Source organism: Crassostrea angulata, chromosome 2 (assembly GCF_025612915.1).
Source record: "Crassostrea angulata isolate pt1a10 chromosome 2, ASM2561291v2, whole genome shotgun sequence".
In the NCBI taxonomy this organism is placed as follows: domain Eukaryota; kingdom Metazoa; phylum Mollusca; class Bivalvia; order Ostreida; family Ostreidae; genus Magallana; species Magallana angulata.
Window position 1 is genome coordinate 63,334,662 of NC_069112.1, and position 19,217 is coordinate 63,353,878.

The window sequence follows — 19,217 nt, forward strand, 5'->3', positions numbered from 1 at the left end:
AATGAAATGTATTCTTTCACTCTTATGCACTGCTTATTTATTCAAATATGTACAACATGCTTGAAAGTTAGTCAGCTGAGTAATTTAGAAATACATTTTTAAAAAGAGGAAAATACAGTTTAAAAGAGGCACACTGATTAATATATGACCATGGATTTGATTTGGGAATAGGGTTTAAAGGGTGGGGGTTGTTTCAAAGCATACTGTCCCATGTGTATTTTAGCTGCTCATCAAATGGATTAGTATGGGGGATCCAAAAATGGGGGGGGGGGGAGGTTGTGATGTCTGACTTATTAAACACCTGCCTAGAATTTCCAAAAGCTACCCGACTGAAAGTAGAGGTCACATTTCTTAGTTCTCATTCCAAGACAGTTGTATGCATTCATTTTGAAACTTTGGATTGAACAAGTTGCTAATGGCACTTACATAAAGATAATAACAAATTCAAATGTTACTACTAAGAAGAAATGATTTGTTATATTTATGTGTATTTGTACATTATAGAATTGTTATAATTGTTTTGTTTAAAAAAACCACAACAAAAAACCCTCAAATTCAGTAGTACCAATGCTAAATTGGATTTGACCTTTTCGCACAATTTGATAAAAAAAAACTTCTTTATTTAAAGGAAGTGAACATGAAAAAATTATCAAGGGCTCAAATTTGTCTGTTTGATGTGTATAATGATATCTGAAAACCGTTTAGACATAGCTTTCCTCAGTAAAAAGATATACCACTTAGAATAACTAGTTCTTGCAATCCATGAGCGCTGCCATATTGTTAAAATCATTATCTCCCTGCTGGGTTATCTCTAAGCATCTAAGAGAGGGCAGCACTGATGCTGCCGTCAGTGAGACACATTGCATTTTTACACACGTTTAGGAACAGAGATAAAATGCCATCATCAAAATGTGAATGGAAAATTGAAAGGAATGTAAAGAGTTGTCATTTTAAACAGTGTTTATGGAGGAAGATTTTGGATCTCAGAATGATGCATTCCCACCAGCAGTTAATGTGACATGTAACTAGAATGGAATGTCCGTGGATCAGTGTTATTGTGACCTATTTTTTCTTGCACTCGGGAATTTCTTGTTTATGAGTTTGAACATTATGTGTGCTACATAAATTGGCACACAAGATGCATTGTACAGCATCCTGACTTTTAAAAAGTGTCTTAGTCCTGTTATTTTTCTGACGGCATAAACAGAACCGGCCTACATATCATCAAGATCTTATGTATCAAAAAAAAACAAATCAGAAAAATTTTCAGGGCATTTAAATAAAAAGTAACGGTAAGAATTAAACCCCACAAAGAAAATGAAATTACAATTTCATATTAATTTAAAATTGAAATCTAAAAACAGCATTTTATTTATGTAAACACTGACTGCAACATGCATCTCCGTACAAACATCTGGAATGTGATGGTCTTATCTTTCACAAATTAATTTATCTATATTCATTTTTTGTACAAATCATAAATAGTTATCTGAGGTTCATTTATAGAAATGTACTAAATCCTTGTCTTTTCATGACAGTACACAAAATTTTTCTTCACATCAAGGCAAATTTTTTCTTCGTAACTTTTATCAACTCTGTACATAAACACTGGCCTAGTTCCAACATTGACCTAGTCACCAGCAGCAATGTGGCTTATCTACGTCAGAGAACAGATGCATGCTGGGGAATAATGGATTACCTCCATAAACCTTTCACTGAGAGTGTTAAATTGATAAAATCTCTTGATAGAAATAAACAAAAAGGTAACAGACCTCATTTTTAAGTTTCAAAAGGCTTTTAAAATTTATTAAGCAACAATTATTTTTTTCATGTTCACTTCCTTTAAGCTAATACCGCTTCAATATTATTATCCAACCAAGTTTATTACCAGTTTAAGAAGAAAATTTTAGTTAATACTTATTGAAAACACACAAATACATTGAATTTGAAAAATATATTCAGTTTTACGCTGCATTAATTATTATTCCTTAATCAGTGATAAACACATTTTGAATCCTTATTCTCAAATTTATGTACTTCATGAAAACTGAAAACCCTTAAAATAATTTGAATGTATATTAGACCATCCAAATAGTGAAATGTTCAGCTAATTTTCTTCAGTTGTGAATAGTTTTAGCAGACTTAAACTCAGTTTTCAACATTTTTGTCAAAATGACCTTTTTTGCACTAAAATTTTTGAAAAATGTTGGTTTTTGATGAGTGATCAATATTTCTTTCGTCATAAAGCATTTCCTATTATAAAGATATAAGCATATATTAAATTATAGTCAATATTTGTGACATGAACTCTGTCATTCACTGTCTTTTAACAATAATAATAACACGTTATGCATGGAAAAACTTCATTTTCAATGTTAAAAATGGGTAATTTTGTGCAACTGCTTCTATGAGAACGATGCTGTTCCCACTGAATTTATTTTAGTTTCTCAAAATTTCCTTTCTCAGGTTTATAAAGATGCCTGATTTTTTCCTTTCATGAAAATGTATTGGATTTTATTAAAATTTCAAATTAACAATAAAATACCAGAATTTTTGTTTACAAAATATGCATCAACTTTGATAAGGCATATATTTTTGTTCGAAATATATTTATACTTTAAAAGCAGTCTAAGTTAAAGAGTTAAGTGTGTTTAAACTAATTAATATAATTTTTAAAAAGGTTTAATAGAATTAAGTAGTTTTACAATTTAACAAACTTCACAATATTTTTACAACTTCTGTGACCTTTTTGCACTAAACACGTTCCAAATTCAAAAATAGACATTTTTCTGCCTAGTTAGGCATACAATGAACTTTTTCTTTTACATGTATTACAATCATGTTAAAATGAAGTGATACACAAAAAAATATTGAAATCCAAGACATAGCATGTGCAAAGCCCTGCCTGAATTTTGCTTGGACAGCCTCTTAATTTTGCTTTAAAAATATTTCAAGAAAAAGTATATACAGTGGGGCCTCAGATATCCGGACGCCAGATAACCGGACGCTCCAGTTTACGGACGATTTTATTTGGGAACCGATTTTTTATACGTTATTTTGTCTCATTTATCCAGAATTCCGCGTTCCGGATCCGGACGGGCTGTTTTTACCACAAAACACCGATTTACTGCTAATCTTGCTTCATTTAACCGGACAGTAAAAATTGATGATACCCTACTCAGTACAAAAAATTACCCCTGTCAATTAAGTTTGACACCTTTTTTACATGCTAGACCTTCATGCGTAGCAGTGTTTAAACACACTGACTTCCCAAATCACTTTCAAAAATTGAAAATTGCGAACAACAGTGTATCACGGATCACTAAGGTTTGTTTTCTCAAAAGGTTTTACACACTTTCTCAATTCTCATTTATTTGATGTAAAAAAAAGTCATTATTGCTGACTATAGGTTGTACTGTGAAATAAATGATTAAACAGATTGCATTTTATACTTTAGACATCAGCTCTACTATAGTAAAAAAAGTGGTCGATGGTCTGCCTACCTAGTGCGACAGGAAAAGCAGTTCCTATATGTAGCCGATATTTTGAAACTGTCCGTACAGAACAGAATCATCGACACTGTAGGCATGAATAGGCCAGTAACGCTTGGTGTAGAAGATCCAAGACTTGTGTCGGAGACCCTAGCTCCTGTCCCTCTTGAGCTGAAGATCACCCCCCCCCCCCCCCTTACACCCTCAATGGAAAAATCTAATTTCTTTAATTTACATAAATAATAAACGTGGTCAAGTAAAGAGTTTGAAAGTAAAGAGTAAACAGTTTGTAATAAAATAATCCTGAGATTCTTTGTAGTCTACTTTTTTTTAGCGTCTTGTTAATGGATTCGTTTGCATTTGTGGTGTACTCACCTTAACTAAGACTTTCCAATATTCTTTTCTGTAACAGAAGATATTTTTCTTTCAACACTTTAAATAAAAAATGGTAAAAGAATGTAGTTTTATAACACTATATTTTACAGTGATATATTTAAAAGAAAACATTATAGGTGTACTTACAATTGTGTCAGTTTTCAGCTCGTAACCGTATTGGATAAACGTGGTATGAAGAAGTAAAAAGGTTGAACGATTTCTGACACTTTCTGATTTACTTTTTCGACAGCTTGTGTATGTGCATTTTCTCTTTGTAACCTTTGAAAGTGCGCTTGCCTAGTAAGGTTTATTTCTGTTATCGATGATCTTGGTACATCCGACTTTGAAAGCCCCACTTCCTGGATATGCTTTTGCTACCCAATATTATTTGCTTTATTGATATATTTGACATTACTTTTGAACGGATCTCTTGATGACCTTCATGGGCGATAGCTACAGCACGGTAACGGAGAGACTTAAGTAGGACAAGACGCCCATCTCTAGTAGAACGGTGTCAGAGTATACAGCTAACTCGTCTTGAACATTTCGTATGGTCTGCAATTCGAGTAAATCTACATCAGCATATTCCAAGTGCTTGAGATTATACTACTTTCAGGTGCACATGTATTCAATTACTTTCTGTAATGTTTTATCGAGGTCAGTTACTCGCTTGACCTCATCCAGGTCCATGGCTTACAGAACGACTTCATTAGCAACGAATCGCACATACTGCTCTGCTGTATGTGTCACTATAGGATGTCTCGACATGAAGTGCGCAGGATTGTCTTTGTCAGGTCGTTTGACAATCTTTAGTGTGTATGGTTGAAGTCTAAGACCCCATCTGTCGATCCTTAATGGTGGTTTCGGACGTTTCCAGATCGTGGCCAAGGGTTTGATTTGATTTGAACATATTTTTTTATGCAAATATACATTTACATAAATGGATTACACAGCAGGCAATGCCAATGTAAGCCTTCTCCAAGGGTTTGTGGTCTGTGATAACTGGAGTGATGTACCTTTCAGATAAAAGTCAAAATGTTCATACGCCCAAAGGATTGCCAAAGCCTCTCTCTCTGTCTAGTACACTCAACGAACGACTTGCGATGGCCACTACCTTGTCCTCCTTGGTAAGTATTGCCCGTAAGCCGACAGGGCAAACATTTACTACAACTTTGGTTTAACATTAGCTGATCTTATAGGGGTTTTTTTCTCTTAATCTGTGCTCTAGTTTCTTTGTTTTTCCATCTGTTTGAACTGAGCTCCGAGAAATATTTTTAGATACTTCAGCTCATATATCTTTAAAACTGTCAGTGAATACAATACACTTACCTCCTTCATTGAATTAAACGAATCAATCCTGTACACATGCTTCTCTCTCTCTCTTTCTTTTTAAAAAGAAAAGATGTAAATACTTAGCATGTACATAGAGTTTAGTACATGAGTAAGTGAAATTATGAATGAAATAATAATAAAACTGCTACCCAAAAGTTGACTTCATTTTCCTTTAGTATGAAATAAACTATCTCTTTTTTTATTCACAGAGAGTGATATTATAAAAATAAAATCTACTTTAAAAACAATATGACAATCCATTCAAAATAATGAAACACAACATTTATTCAACAAATATATGTAAACTATATACATTCAACATTAAAAGTAATAAATGATACATAAAATATTTACAACACGGATGAGGGAAAAAATAAATATATACATAAAAATATATATATATATATATATATATATATATATATATATATATATATATATATATATATATATATATATATATAAAATGAAATTAACAGCGTCCTGGCACCCGTGTACTTTCACAGGTGGGTAGTCTTGGGTTTCGATAGGGAGTCCTGCCTACCTCTCCCACCTCCTCAGCCTCCTCGGCCTCAACCTGCTCTATTGACGTGGAACAACATAAACAAAACACGGACATAAAACAGGACAACATCTATAAAGGAAAAAATGTGTCCTACATTCCTTTGTTGTTTGGAATGACCTTTGTTGTTCGTGGACGTGTACGATGAGTGGCCCGGTCTTGTAGGTTGGTTATGTAACGACAGAAGTTGTTAACTATGTTCTTGAAGCTCAGTCGTGTTCTTCGCCGTTATGGCTGTGATAGTCTTTCTTTTTTAGTGGCAAAGGTATAACTGTCTTTTTAAATGTTCTTCCCTTGTTACTTTCAATTTTTTTTTTCACTGATGATAGAGTTTCCGAACGCCGATGTAGTTTCTATTTGTAATCCATGGAGAAAAGTGTCATAGTTGTCGTTATCCTCTCTTGGGCGGTTTAACTCACTATGGAGTTTGGTTCCGAACCAAGATGGGAAGCGGCCCGTCCTTAATCCATGAGAAATTCTCTCTTTACGTTTGGCGTAAAGTAAGCGGGTAGACAAAATGACTTCGGTAGACTTTTGATTTCGTCATCGCCGATGTTCTATCAATATCTGGTAGGTTAATAGACATGTCGAAGTCCTGTATAGCGGCATCTTGGTTTGAAGGAACCTGGTCTTTCATGATGTCCATGTAGTCACATTCTGACTTGTATCACGGTTGCGCTGTTTTTCCTTTGAAAACTTCTGTTCATTAATTCTTAATACCCTTATTGCATGTACAATAACTTCCAAAATATACATAAATCCACAGCCACGCTATTAAAATTATTTCCACAACTGACAGTTACTTTTTAAACTTGCACGAAATCATTCAACAAGCATGGGTCCAACTATGTTTTTATTGGTCGCTTATATAAACAAAACGGCAAATTAATGGTTATTTCCATACATTAAATGCAAAAAAAAAACAACAACAAAAAAAGTTCATAAGATTCAGCTGCGATCGCTGAAAATTGGTCGTTTTACACAAAATATCGAACAAACAAAAACATTTCACACAGCACCTCCTAAGGTTAAGCAGTTGAAAGAAATGTTGCAATTGCTAAATATCGGACGGTTTTGGGATAATTCTTTTAGTACAAGTAGTATAGAGTGGGGCTGTTCGTGCTAATTTGAAACGCCAACTAATTTGTGGCGCTGACGATAGATCACGGAAGTGTATTATACCAAGAGAACAAGTTCAGGAAGTCAAAATCGGATATGAATAGATCAATAACACGACTGTTTTAATCCTTTTACAAACTTAATCCGTTGATCAATACATTAATATTAACATATTAAACTAATTTGACAACTAATAATTTTGATAAAGGTCATTTCGATGAATGATTTAAATCACAATTTATAGGGAACAAATTTAATGAAATGTGTCCATATGTATTTGCTGAGAATATGTATTAAGTGTAATAATGTTGAGGGAAATTAGATATTGTTGTTACAATAGATATGAATTAAAATACGAGGAATCAAATTTAAGATATTTCTTGGCTTATGATATCAGCAGATTGTATCACCATCACCTGTGATGTCATGGAAAATCTCATGACATCACAGGTATTTCCTTGACTAGGACGTCAAACATTATAATCACGTGATGACTGCTATATAAAATACGATGAACCCTATTTCTGATTTATTTACGAGACTGTAAAGCATGACTTCCAAATTAGATTGCAAACCCCATTGCTTGGAGACAGATTCTGCGGATTCTACGTCGGAACCTGTCCCTTCTAGATTGGCTCCCGCTGTAAATTTTATCTTGTCAACAGGCACACGAGCAACCTCAGGCGAATTCATGAATGCAGGGAGGTCATTCCAGAACATCTCTTCACCTTTCCTACTAAACTGGAACAAATGGAAACACCCAAAGTATGCCAATTTTACCGAACGTTATGCCAGCTTCAGCGATTGGCCAAAGTTCTTCAAAAGTCCCAACAAGAAGGACTTGGCTAGAGCTGGTTTCATCTACACCGAAATTGGAGACAGAGTCACCTGTTTTTCGTGTGGATTGTCTCTCAAGGACTGGGAACCCTTCGATGATTCCTACAGAGAACATTTCCGTTGGTAATAGAATTGTGTTTATGCTAACATGGTGTCAGACGGGAAAGACTATTGAGTTAAATATGTTGTAACATTATTCTTACATCCTTGTTAGAATAAAATCAAATGTAATTATTATATTAAACAAATTTCTGTTTGACCTGGTATTTATTTCATAAGATGAAATCATTTAAATGTTATAAACCAATCAGACAAATATTCGGAAATGACAGTGTTTCCGATTTAAACTCTGTTTAGGTATAGGTATATTCATTTAGTTAAATAAACTGATCACGACAACATATCTACTACCCAGTGCAGTCTAGAATTAGGAAACGAGCGATACATTCAAGCATGTACATTGGACAATGGTGAACGTAGACATACGGGAATGGAAATCATCGGAAAATCGACAGTTTCCAACAATTAATATATCATTATATAAAAATACCTGCAATTTTCTTGTGAGGTATTTTACATCTATCAATAGCCGTTCATACATATTGTAAATAATATATTATTTCCAATAGAGATTTCATAATTTTATCTTAAATTTCAAATATAGTACAAGTAGTACTTATTAAAAAGGCAAGAAACATATGACGTTTTGTTGGGTTTTTTAGCCCGATTTTGGATTATACCCAAGTATGTTTGAAGAGACTGAATGAGGATCATCAAAGGAATTTTCGTCAACTTCTTGGATCCAGCTGCAAATGGAAAATAATAAGTGAATTCTGAAAAATATATTGAAGATGAAACCAAAATAATTAAACTTGCAATCAATTTTGAAGCTACAATTTGAATTTCATACTCTAGGCCGTCTATTACTTTAAGTAATTGTGTATGATTTTAACAGTTTGATATAAATATATCTCTTTGAGTATTATGAGGTGATCAAATAGTGTTGGGAGGTGATCAAATCCAAGAAAGTCCTAAGAGCTTTATGATAGATTTGATTATGCCCTGACCGAAATTATCACCTCATAATATTCAAATAATGATTCCTTATATTTATATCATTATCAGAATTTGTATGATTTTATATTGAAATAGTCATTAATTAAATTTTTTGGGTCCATACATTTAACAATTGACTGGTAGTATTATCATAGACAAAGACACTATAAATTGTACGTATAATCTGGCCAACCACTGTTATTTTGCTACATGGTGTAACTAAGACTAGATAAATTCATCAAATGATCAAATTACATGGTGCATGATTCACAGACTGGAATGGTAGCCCTGTTCTTGTCCACCAGTCTGGACAATTCTGCCTGTCTGTGGTGCACCTCTATGCCTTTGCTCTACTTGTAATGCCTTATGCAGGTCTTACGTTCAAGTGAACACAAAAAATCTGAGAGAACAGTTATTTAGTCTTAAATGCCATGTTCATGTCATACAACTGGCAATAGACCGCAATAGCTTGAACAATTTGTAGCGATCAATCATGTTTCATATAATGCAGACTTATTATGATCTGGCAGTCCTGACTTATAAATAAAAATTATTAGCATCCACTGTGGTGTTTGAGAGAACATTTGTCTTATGTGCCGGCAGAACTTAAAATAAAACCAATGCCATTAAAGTATATATTAGACATTTCTTTAAAAATGTTGTTGAACTTCTGGGTGCTGCCTCACTTATTTTGGGAGAAATATCAATAATTTAACAAGTTTAAAAGTTGCTTGTTTTCGTTTTTCATATGACATGTCATTTACCCGGAACTGTTTATTTCTTATTTTATGCAAGTACTTATATTGGAAAAAGACTTATAGACATCAAATGTTCACATATGGAATGTTGATCATGAGTTTTAGCAATATCAAAATAAAGGGGATAAATCTTATTCTGTGAATGGTGCTTCTTTCAAAGTTGGACAAGAATTATTATTTCTCTCATAATCTTTAGTATGTTCTCTGCCAGTTGTCTTATAAAGATGTACAAAGAATATTCGCTTACTTGAAATTGCTTTTGGGGGAGATGCAGCTTGAGATATGATTGAGCGCATCAGGGATATGTCCATATCATATGCATGCTGGTGAAGAACTTCATTAACAGAGAGTTCTTCTGTTGAAGGATTACCAGTGCTTCCTCAACAGATAGTTCTTCTGTTGAAGGATTACCAGTGTGTTTACCTCATACTTCTTGCCTTTCTTTGTCTATTATAAAACACATAAAGGAATGCTCTTTTAAAAGAATATATTAATAATGAAACAGTGAGAATGCTACATGAATGACCAATACCATATATATTTTTATAAATATTTATATAGGTTGTTATGGCCCATGGTCTCAGGTATGCAGATAATGTAATGAGACCATGACACATATATAGATTGCTATGGTCCATGGTCTCATGTATTCAGTTGACATAATGAGACCATGACACATATATATGTTGTAATGGTCCATGGTTTCATGTATACAGTTGATATAATGAGACCATGACATCTCTATAGGTTGTAATGGCCCATTGTCTTATTTATGCAGTTGGTGTACTAGGACCATGATATGTAATATAGGTTGTAATTGTCCGTGGTCTCCAATGTGCAGTTGATATAATTCATATCATGTATATTATAGCATTGAATCATGATTTTTTGAAGTATACACTCTCATAACTGCCGCGGTGTGTGCATACAAATTGAGTAACGCGCGTTAGCGCGTTATGAAAATTTGTATGCACACACCGCGGCAGTTATGAGAGTGTATACTTCAAAAAATCATGATTTAATGCTTATATTTACATTTTTTAACTTCTTGCCTTGTCTGCAAATGTGAATTATACCTTAAAATTCCGATCTTATCCTAAGGGTAAGTTAATATTAATGGAAGAGCCACAGTAACAGCCACGAGCGTGCACTTTGATTTTCGCTTGTGACGTTGCAGTTTACAGCGTTCAACGTTTGTGACGTCATAATTAAACTCGTCAATTTGACCTTTGACTACTTGTTGCATTTAGAGGCATTTGAAGATCACAGAATTTAATAGAAAGACACAGTAGAATGTAAATATAGGTCGTTATGGTCCATGTTCTCTTTATAAAGTTGGTGTAATGAGATCATGATATGCATAAAGGTTGTTATGGTCCATGGTCTCATGTATACAGTTGATATAATGAGACCATGACATCTTAAAATGGTTTTTAATGGTCCATGGTCTTATGTACATGTGTTTCTGATGATACCATAACATTTAAAAAGGTTGAAATGGTCCATGGTCTCATTTATTCAATTGATAAAATGATACCATGACATCTAAAGAGGTTTTTATGGTTGTTATAATCCCCCGAACCCAGGATTTTAAAATGCCATTTGAACATATGAAATATCTTTATATATGAAACTGTGCATCCGTACATGTACATGTATAATAAAGAACGGCATTTTCTGACAAATACATGATATACAATAATACATGCATTTGGTACTTACATTGGCGCCGAGATGCAGTCGGTAGTCTACCCGTCCGTCCCTTTTTACTTCTTCTAGTTTTTGGTCGATTTGTTCGACGTTATCACATACGATACGCCACCTGGATAAGGTCATGGCCTGTCCTTTCTCAGTTGGTTGATCGTCAGCGAACAGTCTAACATCGATGATGGTTTCCTCTTCGCTGTTTTTGGATTCTAACACTCTCAACGTGCGTTCGCATCCTTATTCGAATTTAAAAGTTTCTGAAAAGTCTTGGCTCATCATGTTTACTTACAGTTTACGATATGCTATTCGTACCTCGTCGAGTGAAGAGATGGTTTGCTTTCTTGTAAAAGCAGACCTTATATATCGTTTCTTGTTTACTTGTAAAATAATCTTGTTTATGGTAACAGCACATACGCAACCCATATTAATAAAATCGCTGCTTGATATCAATTAACTGTCTATTTCAAACGCAAGTACTGTCCAGTGTCCTCAATATAATATTACCATTAATTATATCCTAATAACTTAATGCTATTTTGCCCCGTTATCTCTCCTTTTGACCGAAACACAGCATGTTACTTATTGCTAATTACTAAGATCATAGATGGTTCACTACATCTTGAAATATTTTCTCAAATCAGCAGAAAATTACTTGATAATGATCAATATGAAGTATGTCAAGCAGGTGAAAAAATGACCAATTTTGGATGAATGTTTATATTTTAATTTAATAAAGTTGCAAGCGGTTCTGTTGTTCACAATATCCCGTTACTTAAACAGTTTAACAAACCATTTAAATCGCCATCTTGTTACGTAATGTCTTTAAAAAAAAGGTATAAGACTAGGAGTAGTGAGTACCTCTCCTTTAAATCCATTCATTACTTTCCAAATGAAAGCTGAATACTATGATACTATAGTAAATAACAACACATTGTGTGGAATTAGCAACGACACGCTGCAGCTATGTAATATTTGGCATTTTAAATGTACACACACATAATTATGGCATAAAGTTGGATCACATGATTTATCTATTTTAATAAAACAATTCTTAAAATTTAAACTTTCCGCTGTACGTGTCGTCCTAAACTGGTATTGAACACCAGAGCAATTCTTTATATAGCCTTGCTAATAAACCGGTTCTTAAGAACCAAGTGACACAAACAGGTATTCGAATGAAAACCTTGTATATCCGGATTATTAATTCATTATTATACCAAGTAGAAATTGATTTCTGTCTAATTCGTCCCTCAAACGAAAGAAATCATATTTAATGATTATCTTTACTTTACTGTCCATTCAAAAGGTATTTGTTTGCCCAGTGTCCGAGGTACAACATAAATTAAATATCTAATCATTACGTAATGACCCTTTCCCCGTTCAGCTTCTAATGCTCAATCTATAATGAGCCATATTGAAATGAGGATTTGTATTATCTTTTAATGCATTTCAGACATCATCCTGTCAACTTTTTTGTTCCTTAAAATTCATCAACAAACAAATAAATCCTCACATGTTCAACCTTTCTTGATATATGTTGATAACAGATACATTTTAACACATCGAAACTTTACAAAAACAAAAAACAGTTTCTTTACAATAAAATAAGTTTGACTTTACATGTAACAGTTCATGGCCCACAAGATTCAAAAACCATATCTCGGGAGCGCTCTCCTCGCACGTCGCGAGCGTCTAAGAACGGGGACGGGTGTCGGCTCCCTTGACGGTGTGCGGGGATCTGGACAGGCGCGGGTATTGTCACGGTTGGTTGGCGGCGACATGCAAGACACTTCCAGAATACGAAAAGCACTATGTACAAAAGAAAACTGTAGTTAGTCTAGCTTAACATTTCCATTTCAAACCTCAGACACAGAAATATCGTCCATCGCCGCTGAAAGTCTTTGAAGGCTTTTTCTCCAGCCACATTGCTTGCGCACGATGACGACAAACACCCATATCTCAATACAGTACAGGGCGAGGGACGATATTCCTGTGACTATGACACCCCTGCGAATGTTATTGTCATTTAAATTTAGACCATTTGGTTTTTATTTGACCCTTTCAGTTTCGCAGTAAAAAGTGTGCCTCTTGATAATAGTCTATTTCCTAGAATTTATAGGTACTTGAAGTCAAATTTAAAATCTAGGCTTTTATTGATTTTAAACTTTATCTTCATTAATAAGAGGATTAAACGAGTTCTAGAAATAAATATGTAAATAGAAATTATAAATTTTCTGCTATTGCAACAATTAACATGCTTAGTAACGGGTCCCCTTTTAGGATTAATGTTTGATCCGCACCTGACCTAGTAATAGCATCAATTGTAAAACAGACTATATTATTTTATGCAGAATATTCAAAGAACATATATTAAGTTTTATTGCAAACTAGACACCCATTTTTTTTTGTTAAAGCATGGTATTGCACGCCAAAAGCATCAAACATGGCTATGATTTTATTAGGCAACCAATGTTTATACTTTCAACCACGTGTAAAGTGGTTGAACACGAACGATAACTCTGTTCTTAATATTATTGTTTAGTTTAAATAACCTCTAGAGGATGAAATAAATTATATTTATTTAACAAATTTTCACGTTTTACATAAATCATAGTAGGATATGATATGAAAAATGACCAGAACTTACGTATTTTGAGAATATTATCCGAACACTTGTACTTCCGCTCAAAATTTCACAGGAACTGAACAAATCTCAGTGAAGTCTCGTGAACTTTCATTCGAGAATCTCTGGATTTATTACATACTTAGCAACGATAAAGAAAACATTCCGAACACATTCGCAGGGGTGTATGATCCAGGGAGTGTCTAGAAAATAACAAATATGCTCAAAGTTTCAGTTTCAGTAGAGCATTTTCATTTTTTTAAAATATAACTATTCATGATTTAAAAAAATGTGTTTTACTATATAATAAAATACACTTTCTAAACCCAATGGATGCCGTCTCCATCATGGCCGTTGTCGTAGAGGGGTAACTCTTCTGTCGGGTAGTTGAAGCCTGACAAAATAATGGCATCAATCACAATATGTACAAGTTTACACAGTATGCACGTAAAGTTAGCATTTGAGCATACATTACACTTACATGTGTACACAATCTGTCCCCCAAGAAGACTTTGGTGCCTGGTCTGGTCAAAATCTGGTCACATTGCAGGTTGGAAAACTGCACCATGACTTTCTCCACGTCGTAGGCCCTGAAATTTAACTGCTTTGTCGGGACTCTGGCAATGATAAGGACCCTCACACCCTCAAGACGTGGAGAAGAAAAGAGTTCTCGACACACCATCACGTCATCCCATCTTTGACAGCAAGATGCAATGCAGTACAAGTACGAAAAAAAAACTACTAACACTGTCTTCGTCATGGTTTCCTCCGAACGAATGAGAGTGTGGGGTCTGCAGCTGGTCAGTTAGGGACTTCACTGTGTATATACACAGAGTCCCCCGCGTGTTTGCCCAAGCGTGAAGCGCTAGCCGGACAGCGTCCACATCTAAGGCATTGGTTATGGACAAGCTATACACAAAATAAAAAAAAATACACATATTACAAGAGGGTTAAGTCGCCATCAATTCAAAATATATTTCGTCCTAAAAAAAAACCGATTTTTATGTTTGTAATTTTGTCAATCCTCCACTTGCTGTCCGGCCTATGTCGCATCAAATGTTCAAAAAGATTTATATAGTCCATTTGAGATTTGATTTTCTTTCCGACATCGCTTATAGTGCTGATGAGAATAGGGCTGGGAAAGAGAGTTTCATTCCTGTCCGGAATGAAATATCGGTATTCCCCCGTTTCGATGTGCCGTAGGATAAATCCTACAGAAGTATTCATGCAAAAAGCCATTTTTTCCCTCGGGCGATGTCTTCTACTTTCCGGACGATATCCGTGGTTGTGATGAGGTTGTCGGCTGGATAGTTTATAGATTTTTTTACTAAGCCGGTTTCACCTTTGCTTAGTATGAATTTCTTATCGGCCATGTAAGCAGATTTCACCATCCCACGGAGCCGGTTCTCCCGTAGCCTCCCAAGGAAAACCCCCCACTTCACCGCTTCCAGTCTGGTGGTCGACTTTTTGGTGGATAAACAAAGTCTTTCTATTAGGAAATACTTTGCTGCATATTCTGCACGTCGTTCGGGTTGACCTTTTTCTACGGAAGGTTTCCCTCCTCTGCATGAAATTTTCTGTGAGCGTTTAGTTCTTGTTTGTTCGATGAAACATGGTCACACTTCTTGCATTTTATTCCCTTTTCCCTCTTCTCTGTGCTTTTTTCTCCGTTTTCCGCTGTCTTAAAAATATATGTCACATTTCAATCTACAAGTCCTTCACAAGTAACAATAATTCTACAAACATGTAAATTTGCCTCTTAATTATTTACCGATTTCTGCTCGGAACTTGAATTTTGATCCTACCCGTTGCACTTTGCCTCGTGTCGTATTGCATTTGTCTTGTAATCAAATGTTTTTTACATTTGCTACACAAAGTGACACGTTCTAATGTCTCGCCTTCGTGTGAACTTTAAGCTCGTTTTTACGTTTAAATGACTTCGGACAATCTGGGCATTGTAACGAAGATGGCCGTACGACAGGCCTCGGTAGTACAGCAAACTCGTCTCTACAATTAAAAGGAAATGCATAACAGATACATAATAGGCTTACACTGACCATTGTTTAAAATACTTGTATAAGTTTATGACTTCACAATTCTTACTCTGGGTCTTGTGGCGGAATCGCTCATAACTTCGTTGCTCTTTGCGACTCTTCCTTTCTACACACATACAAAAAGGTGAAACAATACAATAAACTAGTGTACATTTTCAAACATGTAAGATATTTTGATAAGGGAACAAACTTACCCTGCAGATTGTTCTTTTCCCGTATCGATCTCGATCCTTATCACCTCGTCATCATTAACACTTTAACAGGAAGAAAGAGATAACATTTAGAGAGAGGAGAGAGAGAGAAACACGTGTTCAAATACATGTTTGTTATGTAGATAAAATATATAACACTTACCTAATTTCCACCCTTCCGCTCTCAACTCTTCTAATTTTTCTACAACTAGTGGGTGATTGTTCAAACCATTTTTCTCGGCCCACTCTTCAACGGACTCCACAGTATTTAGGTCTCTCAAGGACATCTTAATAATTTCTTCCTCTGCGTTGAACAGAAAATCTGTAGACAACATTTTGATGTAGTCTCTAAGCATAGAGTAATCGCATCTTCAAACTGTCGTCCTTTTAAATGGTTCTCCTCCCTTAATCGGTAATGACACGCTGTTACTTAGTTACGCCATTAATTTGTCAGAACTAGTTTGAACTCATTTATACAGTTAATTATAATTAATGCATGTTGATTTCTTATTCATATTATTTCTCCCCATAATTGGTAAATGACTTTCACGCACCTGTTCGGACCCGACAAATTCACCTGCTCGGACCTTGAACAATTCGCAGTCAGGATCCTGAATGTTTTATATTAAGATAATCCTCTTCTCATGTAAGCCCTTTACATTAGCTGTATGATCAGAATCTTTAAATGGATCAGGATCTCGGGATCATTCAGGATCAGCACGAATGGCTACTCCCTATACTACTAATGATGCTCGCAGTTTATGTTCTGTTCTTGGATCTTCATTTCTTATGGATTTAACCCCCATGGAAACCTACGTATACATGGAGTCGAAGATGTCAGTGATCACCATCATCATCATCATCATCATCACAAAATAGGTTTAATACTGTTAACCAGTGCAGGGCAGGATCATGAAGAATTTGAATAAATCTGGTCTACCCGGTCTGTCGTCATCAGGGTAACCCGATTGATAAAAATCGTCCACCGACTTCGAAGGTTTCTGCTTGACGTATATCAGCTCTAGGTCATTCTGGAATGATGGCTGAAACCGCTGGTGTATGGCGTCTTTGATGGTTCTTTTAATCACGTCATCCACGGCGTAAAACCATGATTTTGCAGCTCCAGTCAAGTAAAAGAGATATTTTGTTCCAATGAGCAATTCATACTGGCATATAGATGGCCATATGAAGCTGATCAGGTATGTCAATCTGTTTTTCAGCTGATTTTCTTACCTTGTAAACTTTTTTGATTGTCCAGTCAAAATTCCTGTCAAAGCTTTACATGTGGCACATAGGACGTAATGTTTCTGACAACACTACAGTTAATAGTAATTGACTTGTTCATTTAGAAAGAATATGGGGGATTTCAACACATAATGGAATCGATGGTTTCAGTCTTATAGTGTTTTTAAAAGCAGACACGGATAACAAAGCATCAACAATCTTTCATCATTTCATCAAAGCCTGTCTTCTTTAAGGTGTTGATGGTGTTCCGACTAGAGATCGGTGGGGGGTATATATGATAGCATTCTCTACGAACCTCATGTGAATGGGGGCCACATACATTGTGATATTACTTGCGGGACTGTATACAACAAACGGATAAGGAGGTTGTGGTTGTATTTTAATGTCTCCAAGAAAAAGACTATAAAATATTCTTAATTAAGGTGAAAATTGCATAATCTGTACATAGATTCAACGAAGCTGATTACAATCAGGCACGTAGGGAGGAAAATCTTTCAAAGGTTGTTCAAGACTTGTTGATGTACTCTTTTTAATTCTAATACTTGGTTCAACATTAAGTTATGGGCTTAAAAGTCACCGACAATTTAAATTGAACTTAGATTTTTCGCTGAAACATGGTAGCTTGTACCTTAAATGAAGTGTTTACAAGTTTCCAGCGCGGTATCTCGATGTTGACTGCCGGTGCATTTTATATTTTTCTTTCCAAAAGGATGATTTATGTTAAATTACTTTGAATTTTACTTAGAAGTTTTTGAGAAGATTTCTAAAAGTGCACCCCCCATTTTAAATACAGTTTTGAGGTTCTCTCCATTTTGAAAAAAAACTAGCAATTTCTGCAATTTATACTAACCTTTTCATAAGGATGCTTTGTGTCAAATTTGGTTTTAATTAACCAAGTGGTTTTAGCGAAGAATTTCAAAATGTGAAAACTTTAAGAAGATTGCCCACGAAAGTCCTCAACATTGCCATCCACCAATACAAGGAGGAACTTACTCACGGTTGCCATCTGAAGAGTATCTTGAGGAAATCTATTAAATTACGATGCGCGCTTTTGCCAATGACCCTTAAATTGGGCTAAAATGTCCATTTTAGTTTCAATTTTAGATGATACAGCTAAGAAAGAGGTGCAATATTGTTTTCTTAATATGGTTGAGGTTATTTTGTTCGGATACTCGGCTCCACACTCATATGAGTACTTTCTGATTGAAGCACTGCATCTGATGTAATGAACACTCTTTTGGAACAGCAAACATATAAAGGTTTTCAGGGATAATCTCCACGCTCTTCCTTGTTTTCATTCACAAATCTATGATGCTTTTTGTTTTATCAGTCAACAAAATAGGGACTTTGTTTTCCCTATTTTCCTTCACCTCTAGACGGAAACATTTGTTACAAATTTATTTTCTCACGAGATCAAGTACTTGCTGGTTTCTTCATCTGTCTTTTTGGTGCAAGCGAATATTCAGCAGCTTTCATCCTTGATGTTTTTCCACTTTGACGACGATTAAGAAGTGTTATTTGACATAGTTCATACCACACTTTTTCTGTGACATTCTGTTTAAGTTGATGAAAACTTCTTTAGATGATTTTCAATATTTATGACTTTCCCTTGAAGTGATAGGTAAGCTAAAATCGATACTCTATCACTTAATTTCATTTTGCGTACTCTGAGCCTTTATAATGTTGCAAAAAAGTAAACAAAGTGACTGTAATGAATAAAACAGTTTTCAAATCATGTTTTTGTTTTATGAAGAAAATTATACCTGACCCTAACGTAGCTACGGATTTCTATTTGGATACTGCTGATTGAGTACAATGTATGTGTGAGATGTATCACTACCCCCTAATGCAGCTTCAAGGTACCCCA

General features: G+C 34.9%; 1 protein-coding gene and 2 pseudogenes across 1 annotated transcript; 1 reads left to right on the top strand and 2 right to left on the bottom strand.

Moving 5' to 3' along the window:
• The first annotated feature begins 7,429 nt into the window (after positions 1 to 7,429).
• LOC128174659 (baculoviral IAP repeat-containing protein 3-like) lies at positions 7,430 to 7,843 on the top strand. The gene has a single exon (XM_052840157.1). The coding sequence runs from the start codon at positions 7,430 to 7,432 to the stop codon at positions 7,841 to 7,843; it is 414 nt and encodes a 137-aa protein (XP_052696117.1).
• A 5,040-nt stretch (positions 7,844 to 12,883) lies between these two features.
• On the bottom strand, positions 12,884 to 14,542 carry LOC128172772 (uncharacterized; annotated as a pseudogene).
• A 279-nt stretch (positions 14,543 to 14,821) lies between these two features.
• Positions 14,822 to 16,850, bottom strand: LOC128172660 (zinc finger protein 271-like; annotated as a pseudogene).
• Positions 16,851 to 19,217: the final 2,367 nt, after the last annotated feature.

Excerpts from the sequence above, each read along its gene's own strand:
- LOC128174659 (XM_052840157.1), top strand. The coding sequence starts at position 7,430 with ATGACTTCCAAATTAGATTGCAAACCCCATTGCTTGGAGACAGATTCT.